Below are 17,955 nucleotides of genomic sequence, written 5' to 3' on the forward strand. Positions count from 1 at the left end.
AAATGATGATTGCATTGCCTTCAGCTCCAGATGCATTTTTGAAAGAAGCCCCTGGCACTAATGGATCAGTGATGAGCAGTGAAAAGGTTCTCTGTGAAATTGAGTACTGGATGTGAAAAGCGATATCAGACTGCAATTTAATTTCACTTAATTATCTTCCAGGCTGATGTATTTTGATTTTTTTCCCTTTTGAAAAACTTCTTGTGTGTCTATTTTTATACATATTTAAGTGTTGGATTCTAAAATGTGTGTTCCAAACAGGTACCTTCAAAGGAATCTGCAAAATAATTGATCATTTTCCAGAGGATGCAGACTATGAGCAGGACACAGCGGAATATTTGCTGCGTAAGTTTCCAAAGAGAGAGAGAGCTTCACACAGGTTGAATGGTTTTGTTTCATTGTGGAGGGCATTTTTGAACACAAGATACAAATAATCTCTCCGAGTTAGTTATAAACCCAACTAATTTGTTCAACATTTTAAGATGTGGGCCAATAAAGTCAGTGATGGAGAAAGTCTGTTCAGCCAAGTACTCAAATAACCCAACTCAGCCAAACTAGAAAAAAACATTTTTAGCATCCAAATGTTTTAAGGTCTATTAACCTGCTACTTCGATTATTCCAAATGTTTAGCAACCTTTAGATAAAGAAGTAGGTAACTTTTTGGTTGTTACGTTTGTCTTATTTAAATGCAGTCCACTAGTGTGGCCCATACTGAAGTAATATTCCAGCTTCACCATGAATTACTTGTTTTAATATTTTTGCATACTCTAAACTTCACCATAGACTGTACATTTGAAGCTTCTGTAACCTCATAGCTCATCCCCATTATATTTGGAAACGGTTTTCTCTATGTCTGTCGAATCATAAAAGTTTACAGCACTGACAACATCATGTCATTGCTGGCTTTTGGCCACAGCAATTAACAACAAATTCCCACAACTCCACTCTTTCCCTATGGCTCCGTATCTTTCTTTGCTTCAAATGATTATCTACCGTTTTCTTAAAATTCAATGATTTCTATTCAAACACTCTCTATCCCCGCCCCCCCCCCCCCCCCCCCCCCCACCACCACCTCTAGTGAAGCATCCCATACTTCAACAACTCTGAGTCTAAAGCAATTTCACCTAAGCACTCTCCTTACTTTGAATTTACTCTGCATCCTTTCTATGTCCTTTCTCGTAACAGGGTCTTCCAAACTCTGCACTCTACCTCAATTGTAACTACAGGCATATACAAATTTAGCAAACTTCTTTGTTCTCGTACCCTATGTCTCTACTTATGAACCACAAAATGCTTTTTAATTTCATTTTCAATTAATTATATATTCAATAGGTTTATATTCTATTGCTTTCATGCCCCCAATTCCTTGTTCTTTCTTCCAGAAGACATCACCTCACATTTCTTGGCAACTATTCCCTCCTGTCGACACATTCTGCTAACTTCCTAAGTCTCCTAAAGTATTTTACAATCCTTGTAAAACTCCCTACCTTTGTGTTAACAGAATATTTTGCATTCTCTCTGCATAAGTCCAAATGACCTATATATATTTGAAAGAGTGAGACAGAGTGTGTGATCAGAGTGAGAGACAAAGTAAGTGAGAGATAGGAAGGAAAGAATTGTACCCAGCATTATCTAATCTTTTTTTTAAAAATAATTTTTATTAAGGTTTTCACAGAATATCAATAAGAAAATGAAAAAGGAACCCAACAGGGTTAAATACAAAACAGTCAACAACAAAAAAACGACCCTCCATACCCCCCTCCCCCCTGTACATCAATAATAAATTAACACCCTGACTTAATACAAAACAAACATAGCAAATATATACACCCCCCTCACAGATCCACCATTGTAAATAAACAAAAAACAAAGTACCCCCCCCCCCCCCCCCCGATTTGCTGCTGCCATTGACCAATGTCTACCGTTCTGCCAGGAAGTCTAAGAACAGTTGTCACCGCCTGAAGAACCCTTGTACTGACCCTCTCAAGGCGAATTTCACCCTCTCCAACTTAATGAACCTCGCCATATCGTTGATCCAGGATTCCACGCTTGGGGGCCTCGCATGCTTCCACTGAAGAAGAATCCTTCTCCGGGCTACCAGGGACGCAAAGGCCAGAATACCGGCCTCTTTCGCCTTCTGCACTCCCGGCTCCTCTGCCACCCCAAATATTGCGAGCCCCCAGCCCAGCTTAACCCTGGAACCTACCACCCTCGACACCGTCCTCGCTACGCCCTTCCATAATTCCTCCAGCGCTGGGCATGCACAAAACACATGGGTGTGATTCGCTGGGCTCCCTGAGCACCTAATACACCTGTCCTCACCCCCAAAGAACCGGCTCATCCTTGTCCCGGTCATGTGTGCCCTGTGCAGCGCCTTAAACTGTATGAGGCAGTGCCTCGCGCACGATGAGGAAGAGTTCACCCTCCCGAGGGCATCTGCCCACGTCCCTTCCTCGATCATCTCTCCCAACTCCTCCTCCCACTTACCTTTCACCTCCACCTCCGAGGCCTCCTCCTCCTCCTGCATCACCTGGTAAATTTCCGAGATCTTCCCCCCCCCCCCCCCCCCGAGAGCACCCTGTCCTGTACTGTGCATGGCAGCAGCCGCGGGAATTCCACCACCTGCCGCCTGGCAAACGCCCTTACCTGTAAGTACCTGAAGGTGTTCCCCAGGGGCCCATACTTCTCCTCCAGCTCACCCAGGCTAGCCAACTTCCCGTCCACAAACAGGTCTCCCAACCTTCGTATCCCTGCCCTGTGCCACCCCGAAAACCCTCCATCTGTTCTCCCTGGGACGAACCGGTGGTTCCCCTGTATTGGGGTCCACACCGAGGCCCCAACTTCCCCCCTGTGCCGTCTCCACTGCCCCCAGACTTTGAGGGCAGCCGCCACTACCGGGCTCGTGGTATACCTCATTGGAGGGAGCGTCAGCGGCGCCATTGCCAGCGCCCCCAGACTCGTACCCATACAAGACGCCGTCTCCAGCCTCTTCCATGCAGCCCCCTCCCCCTCTATCACCCACTTGCACACCATCGTCGCATTGGCAGCCCAGTAGTACCCACAGAGGTTGGGTAGCGCCAGCCCCCCCCTATCTATACTCCATTCCAGGAACACCCTTCTCACCCTTGGAGTCCCTCGCGCCCACACAAACCCCATTATGCTCCTGTTGACCTGCCTAAAAAAGGCCTTCGGGATAAACACGGGGAGGCACTGGAACAGGAACAAAAACCTTGGGAGCACCGTCATTGACTGCACCCTACCCGCCAGGGACAGCGGCAACACGTCCCACCTCTTGAACTCCTCCTCCATTTGCTCCACCAACCTTGTAAAATTAAGCCTATGGGCCCCCCAGCTCCTGGCCACCTGGACCCCCAAATACCTGAAGCTCCTCTCCGCCCTTTTTAGTGGGAGCTCGCCAATCCCCCTCTCCTGGTCCCCTGGGTGGACCACGAACAGCTCTCTCTTCCCCATATTGAGCTTGTACCCAGAGAAATCCCCGAATTCCCTGAGGATCCTCATTACCTCCGGCATTCCCCCCACCGGGTCCGCCACATATATCAGCAAGTCGTCTGCATAGAACAACACCCTATGCTCCTCCCCACTCCGCACCAATCCCCTCCAGTTCCTCGACTCCCTCAGTGCCATAGCCAGGGGTTCAATCGCCAGTGCGAAGAGCAGGGGGGACAGGGGACACCCCTGCCTCGTCCCCCGGTGCAACCAAAAGTACTCAGACCTCCTCCTGTTCTTGGCCACACTCTCCATCGGGACCTCATACAGCAGCCTAACCCACCTGACAAACCCCTCCCCAAACCCAAACCTCTTCAGCACCTCCCACAGGTACCCCCACTCTACCCTAACGAATGCTTTCTCAGCGTCCATCACCCCACTATCTCCGCCTCCCCCTCCCTCGCCGGCATCATGATAACGTTCAGAAGCCTCCGCACATTTGCGTTCAACTGCCTCCCCTTCACGAACCCCGTCTGGTCTTCGTGGATGACCTGCGGCACACAATCCTCAATCCTCGTGGCTAAGACCTTCGCCAGCACCTTGGCATCTACGTTTAGCAACAAAATCGGCCTATAAGACCCACACTGCAGGGGATCCTTGTCCCGCTTCAGGATCAAGGAGATCAGTGCCCGGGACATCATCGGGGGCAAAGCCCCCCCAACTCCCTTGCCTCATTGAAGGTCCTAACTAGCAACGGGCCCAACAGGTTCATATATTTTTTATAGAATTCAACCGGGAAACCGTCCGACTCCGGTGCCTTCCCCGCCTGCATGCTCCCTATCCTTTTGGTCAGCTCCTCCAGCCCAATCGGGGCCCCCAATCCCGCCACCAGTCCCTCCTCCACCTTCGGAAACCTCAACTGGTCCAAAAAGCGGCCCATCCCTCCCTCCTCCAGTGGGGGCTCGGACCGATACAATTCCTCATAGAAGACCCTGAAGACCCCATTGGTGCCAACCCTACTCCGCACCACACTCCCTCCCCTGTCCTTAACTCCCCCGATCTCCCTAGCTGTGTCCCGCTTCCGAAGCTGATGCGCCAGCATCCGGCTTGCCTTTTCCCCATACTCATAAATCGCCCCCTGGGCCTTCCTCCACTGCACCTCCGCCTTCCTGGTGGTCACCAGGTCGAATTCGGCCTGGAGGCATCGCCTCTTCCTCAACAGTCCTTCCCCAGGCACCTCCGCATACCTCCTATCTACCCTCACCATCTCCCCCACCAGCCTCTCCCTTTCCCTCTGCTCCCTCCTCTCCTTGTGGGCCCTAATGGAGATCAGCTCTCCCCTAACCACCACCTTCAGCGCCTCCCATACCATCTCCATTCGGACCTCCCCGTTATCGTTGGCCTCCAGGTACCTCTTTATGCTTCCTCGGACCCGCTCACTTACCTCCTCGTCCGCCAACAGCCCCACATCCAAGCGCCACAACGGGCGCTGGTCCCTCTCCTCCCCCAGCACCAAGTCCACCCAATGCGGGGCGTGATCCGAAATGGCTATTGCCGAGTACTCGGTATCCTCTACTCTCGCTATCAGTGCCCTGCTCAACACAAAAAAGTCGATCCGGGAATAAGCCTTATGGACATGCGAGAAGAATGAAAATTCCCTAGCCCCCGGCCTTGCAAATATCCAAGGGTCCACCCCTCCCATCTGGTCCATAAACCCTTCAGCACCTTAGCCGCCGCCGGCTTCCTACCCGTCCTAGACCTGGAGCGATCCAGTGCCAGATCCAACACCGTGTTAAAGTCTCCCCCCATTATCAGGCCCCCCACTTCCAAATCTGGGATCTGACTCAACATGCGCCGCATAAAATCTGCATTGTCCCAGTTCGGGGCATACACATTGACCAGTATCACCCTCTCTCCCTGGAGCTTACCACTTACCATTACGTATCTACCGCCATTGTCTGCCACAATGCTCGACGCCTCAAACTACACCTTCTTTCCCGCCAAGATCGCCACCCCTCGATTTTTGGCATCCAGCCCCAAATGAAACACCTGACCTACCCATCCTTTCCTCAATCTTACCTGGTCTGCCACCTTCAGGTGTGTCTCCTGGAGCATGACCACATCCACCTTCAGCCCCTTCAGGTGCGCGAACACGCGGGCCCGTTTGACCGGCCCGTTCAGTCCCCTTACATTCCAGGTTATCAGCCAGATCAGGGGGCTACCCACCCCCCTCCCCCGCCGGCTAGCCATAACTCCTCCTCGGCCAGCCACGCACCCGCACCCCACACCCGGCCCGTTCCCCACGGCGACAGACCCCGTCTCGACCCCCCCACTCGCTCCAGCTCCCCCTTGACCATAGCAGCAGCAATTCGACCGCCCCCCCCCCCCGCCCTAGGACCCATCCTAGCTGCTTTACTCCCCCCGCAAGTCAGCTGACTCCTGCTGACCCCGCCCACTCCCGCCTCTGCTTCGACTCCTCCCATTGTGTGACACACCCTCCTCTTCCAGTCCCCATCCGCAGGCTCTCCCCCTCCCCCTTCCATCCCAAGCTTGGGAAACAACCCTCGCTTCCCCGCTCTGGCCCCGCCCCCTCCAGTCTTCAGTGCGGGAAAAAGCCCGCGCTTTCCACCTACCCGGCCCCGCCACCTCTGATGCAGCTCCTTTTACAGGCCCAGTTCCCTCACCCCCGATTCAGGCCTCCCCCTCCTCCGCGGGGCCTCATCTCATTGCCGGCCATCCACCCCTGTTCCATTTGCTTACCCCCCTCCAAGAGCCCCCCCGACCAGCCCAACCAAAACAGTGCCCAACCCACCCTGACCACCCTCACCGAACCAGAAAGAAAAAAAAAGAAAAAAAACCAAGAGCAAAGGACCCCCCCTCAAAAAGTGACATATCAACCGCAATCCCCAAATGCCCATCCCGACCCTCAATCTGTGTCCAACTTCTCGGCCTGAACAAAGGCCCACGCCTCCTCCGGAGACTCAAAATAATGGTGCCGGTCCTTGTAGGTGACCCACAGTCGCGCCGGCTGCAACATGCCAAACTTCACCCCCTTCCTGTGCAGCACCGCCTTCGCTCGATTGTATCTGGCCCTCCTCTTCGCCACCTCCGCACTCCAGTCCTGGTATATTCGAACCTCCGCGTTCTCCCACCTGCTGCTCATCTCCTTCTTGGTCCACCGGAGCACACACTCCCGATCAACGAACCGATGGAACCTCACCAGCACCGCCCGCGGCGGCTCGTTAGTCTTGGGCCTCCTCGCCAGCACTCTATGGGCCCCTTCCAGCTCCAGGGGCCCCTGGAAGGACCCCGCTCCCATCAGCGAGTTCAACATGGTGACCACATAGGCCCCCAAGTCCGGCCCCTCCAGCCCCTCCGGAAGGCCCAGAATCCGCAAGTTTTTCCGCCTCGACCGATTCTCCATCTCCTCAAACCGCTCCTGCCATTTCTTGTGGAGCGCCTCGTGCGCCTCCACCTTTACCGCCAGGCCTAAGATCCCGTCCTCGTTGTCGGAGATCTTTTGTCGGGCCTCGCGGATCGCCACCCCCTGGGCCGTCTGTCTCCAGCAGCTTATCGATAGAAGCCTTCATCGGCTCAAGCAGGTCCACTTTAATCTCCCTGAAGCAGCGCTGGATAACCTCCTGTTGCTCCTCCGCCCACTGCATCCACGTTGCCTGGTCTCCGCCCGCCGCCATTTTGTTCTTCTACCCCCACACCTTCTTCGGGTCCACCACCACTTTTTTAGTCGCCCCGCACCTGGTAAAAGCCATATACTGTCGGGGAACTATTGTACTCTCCTTCCCACAGTGGGAAACGTCGAAAAAGTGCCGTTGGGGGCCCTGAAAAGAGCCCAAAAGTCCGTTTTTTGCGGGAGCTGCCGAATGTGCGACTTAGCTCCGCATAGCCGCAACCAGAAGTCAGCATTATCTAATCTGAGCAACACCAATCACTTGTATTTATATTTACCTTTAACATCAGAAAACATCCCAAGATGTTTCATAGGAACATTATAAAACAAAATACGACCCCAAACCACATAAGGAGATAATAGGTACATAACCAAAAGCTTGGTCAAAAAGGTCGGTTTTATTCCCAACCGTTAGTTTCCTGGGTTATATGGTAACACTTTAGAATCAGCCAGAATGGATTTAGACTTCTTTGCAAATATAGTAAAACTCTCTATGATATATAGTTAGTTCATTTGGATTTTCAGAAAGCTTTTAGCAAAGTTCCACGTGAAGGACTTATAATTAAACTACAACCCTTGGGACTGATTACATTGGTTAATTAATGAAAACAGGGTGTCAAGAGATTACTTGCAAGGAATAGAGTCAGATTAAGAGGAAGTTATTAGATACAGTTCCACAGGGGTCAATGCTTCGTTGCTGCTTCTTTATGTAAATTATCTACACACTTAAACCAAATGTGATGCTAAATTTGTAGACTGCATTACAAGTGTTAACAGCAGAGGATGCAACTGATGATTTCAGAAGGATTTGAATCAATTGTGCGGATAAATGGCAATTAAAAGAACGGCACATTGTGTGAATAGCATAAAATGAATGGAACAGAGTTAGCTTCACGCACAGCTTCTGGCTGAGCTGGAGCTCGGGAATTTGCTTCCCAAAAACCCTTGGCGATAGGGTTTCTCTGTGGAGACCTCTCCTCCTTCTGCCTCCATGCAACAATCATCTCATAACTCTATAAGGCTGTGTGTTGATGAGGCAGAAAACGCGCCTGACTTCCCTGTCCGGGTTCAGCAACATTCCCTTCAAAATCCAAGTCGTCACCGAAGCACCTTCAAGAACACAGCACAAGCTTCCCAAAACTTTGTAAGAGCAAAAGTAAGTCAAACGCACTTCACCTGCAAGTTGGATGACTGACTATTTAAACAGTGCTAGTCTTGGGTCCCTTGACCAGCTGAATGCATGTTCAGTTGGGAATACTTAGGTCACAGCAGTAACTGGACCTGCACAGTCCAAATTGGCAAAATGTTGTCAAAACACAGTCAGAGGCTGTTTAATATGGCAAACTGCCTAGTCTGAAAGCTTCAGGTGCAGATACGCATTAGTGCTCTTACCAGCAAGCTGTGCTTTGTGGGCCCTACCAGAAGCAGTGAACCCCCATTTTCAACATCACGGGCTTCTATAGCACCAACACCAGCAGCACTTGGAAACTGAATTTTTGGCCTCAATTTCTAAACAATGGAGTACGGAACTCTGTAGGAAATGGATTATGCAAGTCCGAGTACAACTTGCATTTAAGGAGTTTGTGTCCAAGTATGCTGATATCGGAAAGCTAGGTGAAAAAGGCAACTGTGAGGAGAGCACAAAGAAGCTGCAAAGGGATATAGGGAGGTCAGATACGTGGGAAGGACCTGGCAGATGAAATACAACGAGGAGAAAAGTGAAGTTATCCACTTTGGTAGGAATAATAGAAAATCAGGATTTTTTTAATTGGTGAGAGACCGGAAAATGGTGGGATTCAAAGGGGCCATGGTGCCCTTGTACATGAATTACAGAAAGTTAATATGCAGGTACAGCAAGAAATGAGGAAAGCAAATGGTATGTTTATTACAAAGAAATTGGGAGTATAAGAGTAAATAAGTCTCACATATAGAGCCATAATGAGCCCACAGTTGGAGTAATGTGTATAATTTTGGGGTACAGTCAAAATAGAGATTGATAAATTCTTGCAATCTAAAGCAATTAAGGGATATTGGGAATAATTTGCAAAGGTGCAGTTCAGGTAGAAGGTCAGCCTCGATCTTATTGAAAAGCAGAGCAGGGAGCAGGTTGAAAGAGCTGAATGGTCTCCCCTGCTCGTATTTCATATGTTCTTATTATGCCCTTCATCCAGTTTACTCCATATTATAGTTTAGAAGTGTTGAATATTTCCTGAACTAAAAAATCTTTCAATAATACATATCAGTTTGTTTATTTAATACAACCCTCATTCCTTAAGTTTTCCTTTTAAAAGACATAAGCCCTGAAATGATATTATATGACTAAAAAAGCTTCATGGGTTTCATTAAAATCCTTTGGCGCTATTTTAACAGAGGCACTGATCAATTGATCTGTTTATTTCAAATTCCTATGGCAACCTTCATACAGTGTCACTTCAAGGCCATATATCCTGTTCCAGTGCTGATTGACAGACCATCCTAAAATTGATCATATTGTGCTCACTGGTCTCCAGAGATTCCACTTCCTCTAAATTTTGGATGCTGTCTTTTTCATTTCCTCTTTTTTGTATTGTTTTTGAATGACACCATTCATAATTAGGGGTCTAGTTTTTATTTGGGGGGAGGGGGGGGATCAATCTTCATCATCTCCGTGTCTCTGCCACCTCCTTTAGTCCATGTTCAGAATTATGTCCTGCACAAGTGAAACGTTTCTCAAGTTTAGGGTAGCAAGATTGAAGACATCTTCTTTGGACATTGGAACAAACACTTCAACTTAGACACCTGACTTTATCACTCAACCCAACAGATCAATCAGTCGGAGTTTAACACCAACAACCAATGTTTCTGTTTGACACTAAGCCAAACTTCAAATAACATTTTTTTAAAATAAATTTAGATTACCCAATTATTTTTTCCAATTAAGGGGCAATTTAGTGTAGCCAATCCACCTACACTGCACATTTTTGGGTTGTGGGGGCAAAACCCACGCAGCCACGGGGAGAATGTGCAAACTCCACACGGACAGTGACCCAGAGCTGGGATCGAACTTGGGACCTCAGCGCTGTGAGTCAGCTGTGCTAACCACTAGGCCACCGTGATGCCCAACTACAAATAACATAAGATAAAAGCAAATTACGGCAGATACTGGAATATGAAACAAAAACAGAAAATGCTGGACAATCTCAGCAGATTCAAATATCTGGATCCCCACCAAGACTTTCAATTTTCACTTCCACATTAACCCTCATGTCACAAAAAGCCTAATCTGTGCCACTTTCCACTACAAAATCAACTACTCCAATGTTCTCCTCACTAATCTCCCAAGCTCCATTCTACCTAAACCACAACTGCATTCCACTGCATTCTATCCCACACTAAATCCAACTTCACATCTCCTCCAAACCAATTTCCAATACATCTGATTCAAAATCTTTGTGCTTGTCTTAAAAAGAAACTCTTGTCTTGTTTCTCTCTACCCTGCAACTTCCTAAAGCCCCGTGTGACAGCCTTTGCCCTCAGCTTTGGCCTCTTCTGCCTCCGTCCACTCTCTGCTCAACACTTCGGTTCAGCCAACCTCCCAATACTCAGAAAAACTCTCCCTTAACTAGTCATCTAGTTCTACCTCTCTTCTTCTCCTCCAAAGTTTCCTCAGAACCTTCTACTCTGATTATGTTTTTGGTCATTTCCCCTAAGTATTCCATCATTGCAGACCATTCAGTGGTGCCTTTCTTGCCACTGAATTAGACGATCATAGGTTCCAGCCCCACTCCAAGACCCAAGTGCATGATCTAATTGACATTTTAGTGCAGTACTGAGAGAACACTGCATTGTAAGTGGTGCAGTCAATGGATGGGATGTTAAGCTGAGGCCCCATCTGCTTTCTCAGGTGGGTGTAAATGATTCCATGGTGCTACCTTACGAAGATCAGGGCGTTCTCCCTCAATGAACAGCACCATAACAGATTAACCTGTTATTCATCTCATTATTGTTTATGGGACCTTGCTGTGCGCAAAATGACAGCCACACTTTTGCCTATAAAACTGTGACTATAATTCAAAATTAATGAATTGGCTAAACAACACTTTCAACCAACCTGAGGACATGAATAATCCCACAGAATTTATCCTTGTGAAGTTGGAAATGCTTTGGTAAGTTTTATTGTGCTTAAAGTTGAGTATTTTCAATCAAAGATTGGAATCTAAGGGAATCAGGTGGGAATTAAAGTTGAGGTAAAGGATCAGCCATGACCCTACTGAATGGCTCGGCAAGCTCAAGGTGTTGTTTGGCCGACCTCTGTTCCTATTTCTTTTGTTCTTAGAAATGCAAGTTCTCCTGATTGTGGAACTAGGTCCAGGTGCAAGTTGCCCTCAGTTGGATCCTTAACATACTTTGTAATTTTTATTTGATTCAGATGTCCCACTTCTATTAGGCACATGGGTCTTGAGGCAGATGTAGTGTAGGGAAGAGCAAGAACATGGATAGTTTTTTTTTAGACAAGGACTGAAGATTTTATATTGATTTAAATGTTGGGGATTCCAAAATTTGGGGAACTAATAGCATCCTTTGTAAGCAGGACTGAGAGTCCCACATGGTATGTTGCTAACCCCGTGCAGGGTGTGGGACATCTTTAACTGGCTTGAAAGGATATTGGAGAGGGAGAGGGAGGATCCAGTTGTTGTGGTCCATGTTGGGACAAACAACATAGGCAAGTCTAGGAAATAGGACCTGTTTGAGGAATATCAGGAACTAGGAACAAAAATTAAAGAACAGATCCTCAAGGGTTATACTTTCTGGATTATTACCTGAGCCACGTGCAAATTGGCATAGGAAAGAGACAATTAGGGAAGTAAACACGTGGCTAAAGGAGTGATGCGGGAAAGAGGCGTCCCATTTCATGGGGCACTGGCATCAGTATTGGGACAGGAGGGACATAAGGGATCTGTACCTGAACTCCTCCCCCACAATCTTTGTTAGCGTCCCGAACACTCCTGCCCAGTATCTCTCCAGCTTCTCATAACCCCAAAACATAGGTACGTGGTTCGCTGGTCCTCACCAACACTTCTCGCACTCGTCTGCCACCCCCTGAAAGAACCCACTCATCCTCACCAAAGTCATATGCATCCTATGTACCGCCTGAATCTGTATCAGGCTCATCCTCACACACAAGGTTGAGTTCAGCCTGTGTAGTGCCTCACTCCACACTCCCAATCTATCTCCCCTCCAACTCCTCCTCCCACTTCTCTTTGATCCTCACCACCTGAGCACACCCCTGCTCTCCCAACCATCAATATAAGTCCCCAATCCTACCCTCCCCTTCCACGTCCAGAAGCAGCAACCATTCCTATAGGGCATACTTCGGCAACTTGGGGAACCCTTTCCACACCTTTTGTGCAAAGTTCCTTACTTGTAAATACCTAAATTCACTTCCTCTTGGGAGCTCTTCCCTCTCCTTCAGCTCCTCTGCGCTTGCGAGCCACTCTTCCAGATACAAATCCCTCGCCCTCACCAGCCGCCGCCCCCCCCCCCCCCCCCTCCACTTCCTGTAGTCTGTAGTAGACTCCTAATAGTAACTTATGCACATGCTTGTTAACCCAAGCCACACCACTTCATTTTATGGTAAATCCTTCAATTATGCATGAATATCTGAGAAGCTGTATTCTGCAGGGAATGCAGAAGACCAGAGAATTTGTACCAGTATTGTATACCAGCCTCTGGCCCACACTCCCTTCAAACAAAGCTCCACATGGAGCGTGTGACATTGAACAACTTATTCCTTTGTGATATTGGTGATAAATCAAATCAGTTTCCACAAACGACAGCGAGAATGAGGGGTAGAGGACAGGTGTGCGAGATGTTCAGGGAGTCCGACGAACCATGTCCATATGTTCTGGGCATGCCCGGCGCTTAAAGAATTCTGGCAGGACTTTGCGAGGCCTATGTCCAGGATTTTGGACATGCGGGTGAAGCCGAGGCCAACAATAGAGATCTTTGGGGTGTCAGAGGATCCGGGAGTGCAGGAAGCGAAAGAGGCCGAGGTACTGGCCTTTGTCTCCTTGGTAACCCGGAGACGGATCTTGTTAACGTGGAGAGACTCGAAACCCCCGAGTGTGGAGACCTGGGTTAGTGACATGGCTGGGTTCCTCAGCCTGGAGCAAATAAAGTTCACCTTGAGAGGGTTCCTGCTGGGGTTCTCCCGGCGGTGGCAACCTTTCCTTGACTTTCTAGGGGAGTGGTAAAATGTTAGCAGCAGCAGCAATCGGGGGGGGGGGGGGGGGGGGGGGGGGGGGGCCTCAGGTGGGGGAACTGTCTATTTAATGTATATTTTCTTATTAGGACAATTTCCACCATCACACACCTTCAGTTGTGTCTTTGATCACTAACTTGTATTTGTCATACATTCTGACCACATTATTGATGGTGTACAGCTCACGGCACTTCTTAATTTGACTCCTCATTCTCCCTGCAGGAATCGTCAGGGCTTCCAGTGTGTTCCCGATACTGAGTGTGGGATTGCTGTTTCTTGGAGGTGTCTGTGTTGCAGCCGGTGAATTCTACAAGAGCAAACACAATGTTGTCCTCAGTTCTGGAATTTTTTTTGTAGCAGCAGGTTTGTCATTTTTTAATGGATTTATGTGGATAAATCAAATATCCTGGATTTCAGCCAATGCTTTCGTCCTATTCAACTTTGACTCTAAACTTTACAACCATTTGTTTACCACAGATTATTCAAATCACAAGTGAACTGGATGGGGCAGTGGGTCAGCTGCTGTCTTTTCACACCGTGGCACTGGCTCAGACAGTCTTTTCATCAGGACGTTGTTTATATTTTACACCCCTATTTATAAAACCCAAATGCTGTTTGCCTGTGGTTCCAGCTATCTACACTTTCAGGGAATGATGTATTTCACTCACTCTCTGTCCACCTAGAGTGACTTTTCATTGAATGGAGAGTATCAACCCTGTTCTAGCCCAACTCTCACTGAGTCCAACTCCATCAAATTCCCTTCCCACCCTTCATTATTAAGCTCTGTAATGTCAGCCTTTCTGTTACAGCCCCCTCAACACAAACTGATAAGATGTCATACTTGGCTCAGTGCAGAGTACTATTGCCTTTGAGTCAGGACATTGTGGAGTGAATTCCCACTCCAGGGACTTCAGGACATAGTCTAGGGCCACACTCCGGTATAGTCCTGTGAGAATATTTGTGATTCTGCAGCACTAGTTGGAGGAACAGTCCGAAGAACAGGAAATTCTCCTGGTATCCTGCCCAATATTAATCCCTCAACCAATACACACAGTAAGATTATCCATTTATTATCTCATTGTTTTTGAGGGATCTTGTGTAAATTGTCAATTCTATTTCCTACATCGCAATCATGATTCACTTTTAAAGTGCTGTCGACTGCTGCGGTGGCGAAAGGAGAGGCCGGCGAGGTTCAGGCCGGCGAGGTTCTCGCTGGCACTGTCTCGCGCGCGAATCGATCGGCCCCGCCTCCTGCCTGTGACATAATGGGATGTGGATATATTTAATGCCATTAGCGAGCTTTCCGCTGTATTGGCCCCTCACATTCAGATTACATCTCCCCGCCCAGGTTTGCAACAGGTCTGGAGCGAAAGGAACCAGGCGAAGGGATCCCGCTTTGGGGGTGGGGGGGAGCACACGTAAATACAGCCTGGGGGAAAGAGGGTCAGTACTACAGCACGTCTCCTCGGGGAGGGGGGGCACACATAGATACAGCCTTGGGGTAGGAGGAAGAAGGTCAGTACCATAGCACTTCCCCTCGGGGGGGGGGGGGGGGGGGGGGGTGCAGGGATGGGGATAGCCCGAATATTACGCGGGGGTGGTGCGTTCCCCTGTGTCTATGTGGGGAGGGGAGATTCCCCTGTGTCTATGTGGGGAGGATTCCCCTGTGTCTATGGAGAGGGGGATTCCTGTGTTTGTGGAGGGGGTTCCCATGTGTCTAAGTGAGGAGGGGGGTTCCTGTGTGCAGGGAGTGGTGGGGGGATTCCCATGTGTCTATGTGGGGAGGCGGATTTCCCATGTGGTTATGTGAGGGGCGGCGATTCCTGGGTGTGGGGAGGAGGGGGGAATTTGTGTGTGTGGGCAGGGGGGATTCCCCTGTGTATGTGTGGGCAGGGGGGGGATTCCCCTGTGTATGTGGGGAGGGGGTATTCCTGTGCGTGTGGTGAGGGGGATTCCCCTGTCTAAGTGGGGAGGGGATGTTTCCCTGTGTTTATGTGGAGAGGGGGGATTCCCCTGTGTCTATATGGGAAGGGGGGATTCCTGTGTGGGGAGATTCCGGTGTGTGTGGGGAGGATTCCTGTGTGTGGGGAGGATTCCTGTGTGTGGTGAGAAGGGGGAATTTCTGTGTGTGGGTGGAGGGGGGATTCGCCTGTATCTATGTGAGGAGTGTGGATTCCCATGTGTCTGTGTGGGGAGGGGGGATTCCCCTGTGTCTATGTGGGGAGGGGGGATTCCTGTGTGGGGAGATTCCTGTGTGTGTGGGGAGGATTCCTGTGTGTGTGGGGAAGATTCCTGCCTGGGGGAGGATTCCTGTGTGTGTGGGGAGGATTCCTGTGTGTGGTGTGAAGGGGGAATTTCTGTGTGTGGGGGGAGGGGGGATTCGCCTGTATCTATGTGAGTGTGGATTCCCATGTGCCTGTGTGGGGAGTGGGGATTCCCCTGTGTCTATGTGGGGAGGGGAGATTCCCCTGAGTCTATGTGGGGAGGAGGGGATTCCCCTGTGTCGATGTGGGGAGGAGGGGATTCCCCTGTGTCTATGTGGGGAGGGGGGATTCCCCTGTGTCTTTGTGGGGAGGAGGATTCCCGAGTCTATGTGGGGAGGGGGTTTCCCCTGTGTCGATGTGGGGAGGAGGGGATTCCCCTGTGTCTATGGGGGAGGGGGTTTCCCATGTGTCTATGTGGGATGGGGGATTCGTGTGTGGGGAGGGGATCCCCTGTGTCTATGTGGGGAAGGGTTTTTCCTGTGCGTGTGGTGAGGGGGATTCCCCTGTCTATGTGGGGAGAGGGTTTCCCATGTGTCTTATGTGGGGAGGGGATATTCCCATCTGTCTATGTGTGGAGGGGGGATTCCCCTATGTCTATGTGGGGAGAGGGTTTCCCATGTGTCTTATGTGGGGAGGGGATATTCCCCTGAGTCTATGTGGGGAGGGGGTTTCCCCTGTGTCGATGTGGGGAAGGGGGGTTCCCCTGTGTCTAGGAGGGAGGGGGTTTCCCATGTGTCTATTTGGGGAGGGGGGTTCCCATGTGTCTATTTGGGGAGGGGGTTTCCCATGTGTCTATGTGGGATGGGGGTTTCCTGTGTGTGGGGAGGGGGGATTCCCCTGTGTCTATTTGGGGAGGGGGGTTCCCCTGTGTCTATTTGGGGAGGGGGTTTCCCATGTGTCTATGTGGGTTGGGGGGGGGGGGGGATTCCAGTGTGGGGAGGGGGGATTTCCGTGTCCATGTGGGGGGGTTCCCTCTGTGGGGAGGAGGGGAATTCCCATGCGTCTATGTGCGGGGGGGTGGAGGAACCATGGTTTAATATTTTATTTCTGTTAGATTGAGACGCCATCTGGAAGGACGCGCCTCCACGAGCCAACGCTTTTAATTGCGCCCTTTAGTCATTTTCTGTCTGGATTGCGCTGCAGTGGGCGGCTCGGTGTCTTGCACACTCGGTAACCACGACGCTGTCCTCTTTCCTCCTCTCCCAGGTTTGAGCAACATCATTGGAATTATTGTGTACATATCGGCGAACGCCGGGGACCCGGGGCAAAGCGACTCCAAAAAGAACAATTATTCTTACGGATGGTCCTTCTACTTTGGGGCGCTGTCGTTCATCATCGCCGAGACGGTGGGGGTGCTGGCCGTGCACATGTACATCGACAAACACCGGAAGCTGCGGGTGAAGACTCGCAAGGAGGTGCTGAAGAAGTCGGCTCTGGCCCGGATCCCCAGCTACCGGTACCGCTTCAGGCGGAGGTCCAGCTCCCGCTCCACCGAGCCCCGGTCGCGGGACCCCTCCCCGGTGGGCGGGAAAGCCTACGCCGTGGCGCCGTCCAGCGAGATCTCCATGTACACGCTGTCCAGGGAGCCCGCCAAAGCGGCCGCCGCGGCGCACCTCGCCTCCGAGCGGGACGCCAAGTTCCTGCAGGTCCGCAACTGCGCCTCGTCCAAAGACTCGAAGGAAGCCCTTCAGCCCAACGCGGCCAACAGGCGCACCACCCCCGTCTGACACCCCGGGAAGTGGTCGGTGCCAATTAAAAACATTTTCTACTTGACTGAGAATCTCTCCTGTCGAATTGCGCGACGCCCGGGAGCCACTGGCAGATTCGCGCCATTTCTCACCACGTTCCCCCCGCGCGCATGTGTCGCCAATCACCCTGAACTCTCCCTCTCACTCACAGCCTTTCCCTTACATGAAAACAAAAGGACTACTTGTTTTTTTTTAAATAAGAGGAACATTGATTCAATCCTAGCATTTTAATGCCTTCATATTTTATGAACATTCTGAATAAAGTACGTTTAAATTCAATAGTTGAAAAAGCACAGAATTAGGAAATCGGTGATTTATGTAAAAGTTTAACAGCTGAAATAAACGCACAAGAACATTCAACACTTGTCGTTTCTCATTAATCTGACATTATGTTCAGATATTTAACTGGCTTTTCCTGGCCATTGATAAAAGAGCCCTGGTTACTTAACAATGTTGGATATCAGGAACAGTTTGCTCCAACGCACTTCCCATTTTTTTTTTGGTTGAAGTGGACAGAGAAAACTCAATTTTATCAGTGTGGAATTCCAGAAGACATTTGATAAAGCC

At 49.8% G+C, this 17,955-nt stretch overlaps 1 protein-coding gene across 2 annotated transcripts in view; it reads left to right on the plus strand.

Moving 5' to 3' along the window:
• Positions 1–17,748, plus strand: part of LOC140394179 (voltage-dependent calcium channel gamma-3 subunit-like) — a 78,894-nt gene extending 61,146 nt beyond the window's left edge. Inside the window, exons 2-4 of one of the 2 annotated variants that reach the window (XM_072481133.1) lie at positions 262–345; positions 13,599–13,739; positions 16,847–17,748. In XM_072481133.1, the coding sequence (XP_072337234.1) occupies positions 262–345; positions 13,599–13,739; positions 16,847–17,367 (746 nt within the window). In that variant the 3' untranslated portion in view covers positions 17,368–17,748. The remainder of the gene's footprint in view (positions 1–261; positions 346–13,598; positions 13,740–16,846) is intronic. The other variant, XM_072481134.1, reaches the window with a different exon arrangement.
• The last annotated feature ends 207 nt before the right edge of the window (positions 17,749–17,955 follow it).

Source organism: Scyliorhinus torazame, chromosome 17 (assembly GCF_047496885.1).
Source record: "Scyliorhinus torazame isolate Kashiwa2021f chromosome 17, sScyTor2.1, whole genome shotgun sequence".
NCBI lineage: Eukaryota > Metazoa > Chordata > Chondrichthyes > Carcharhiniformes > Scyliorhinidae > Scyliorhinus > Scyliorhinus torazame.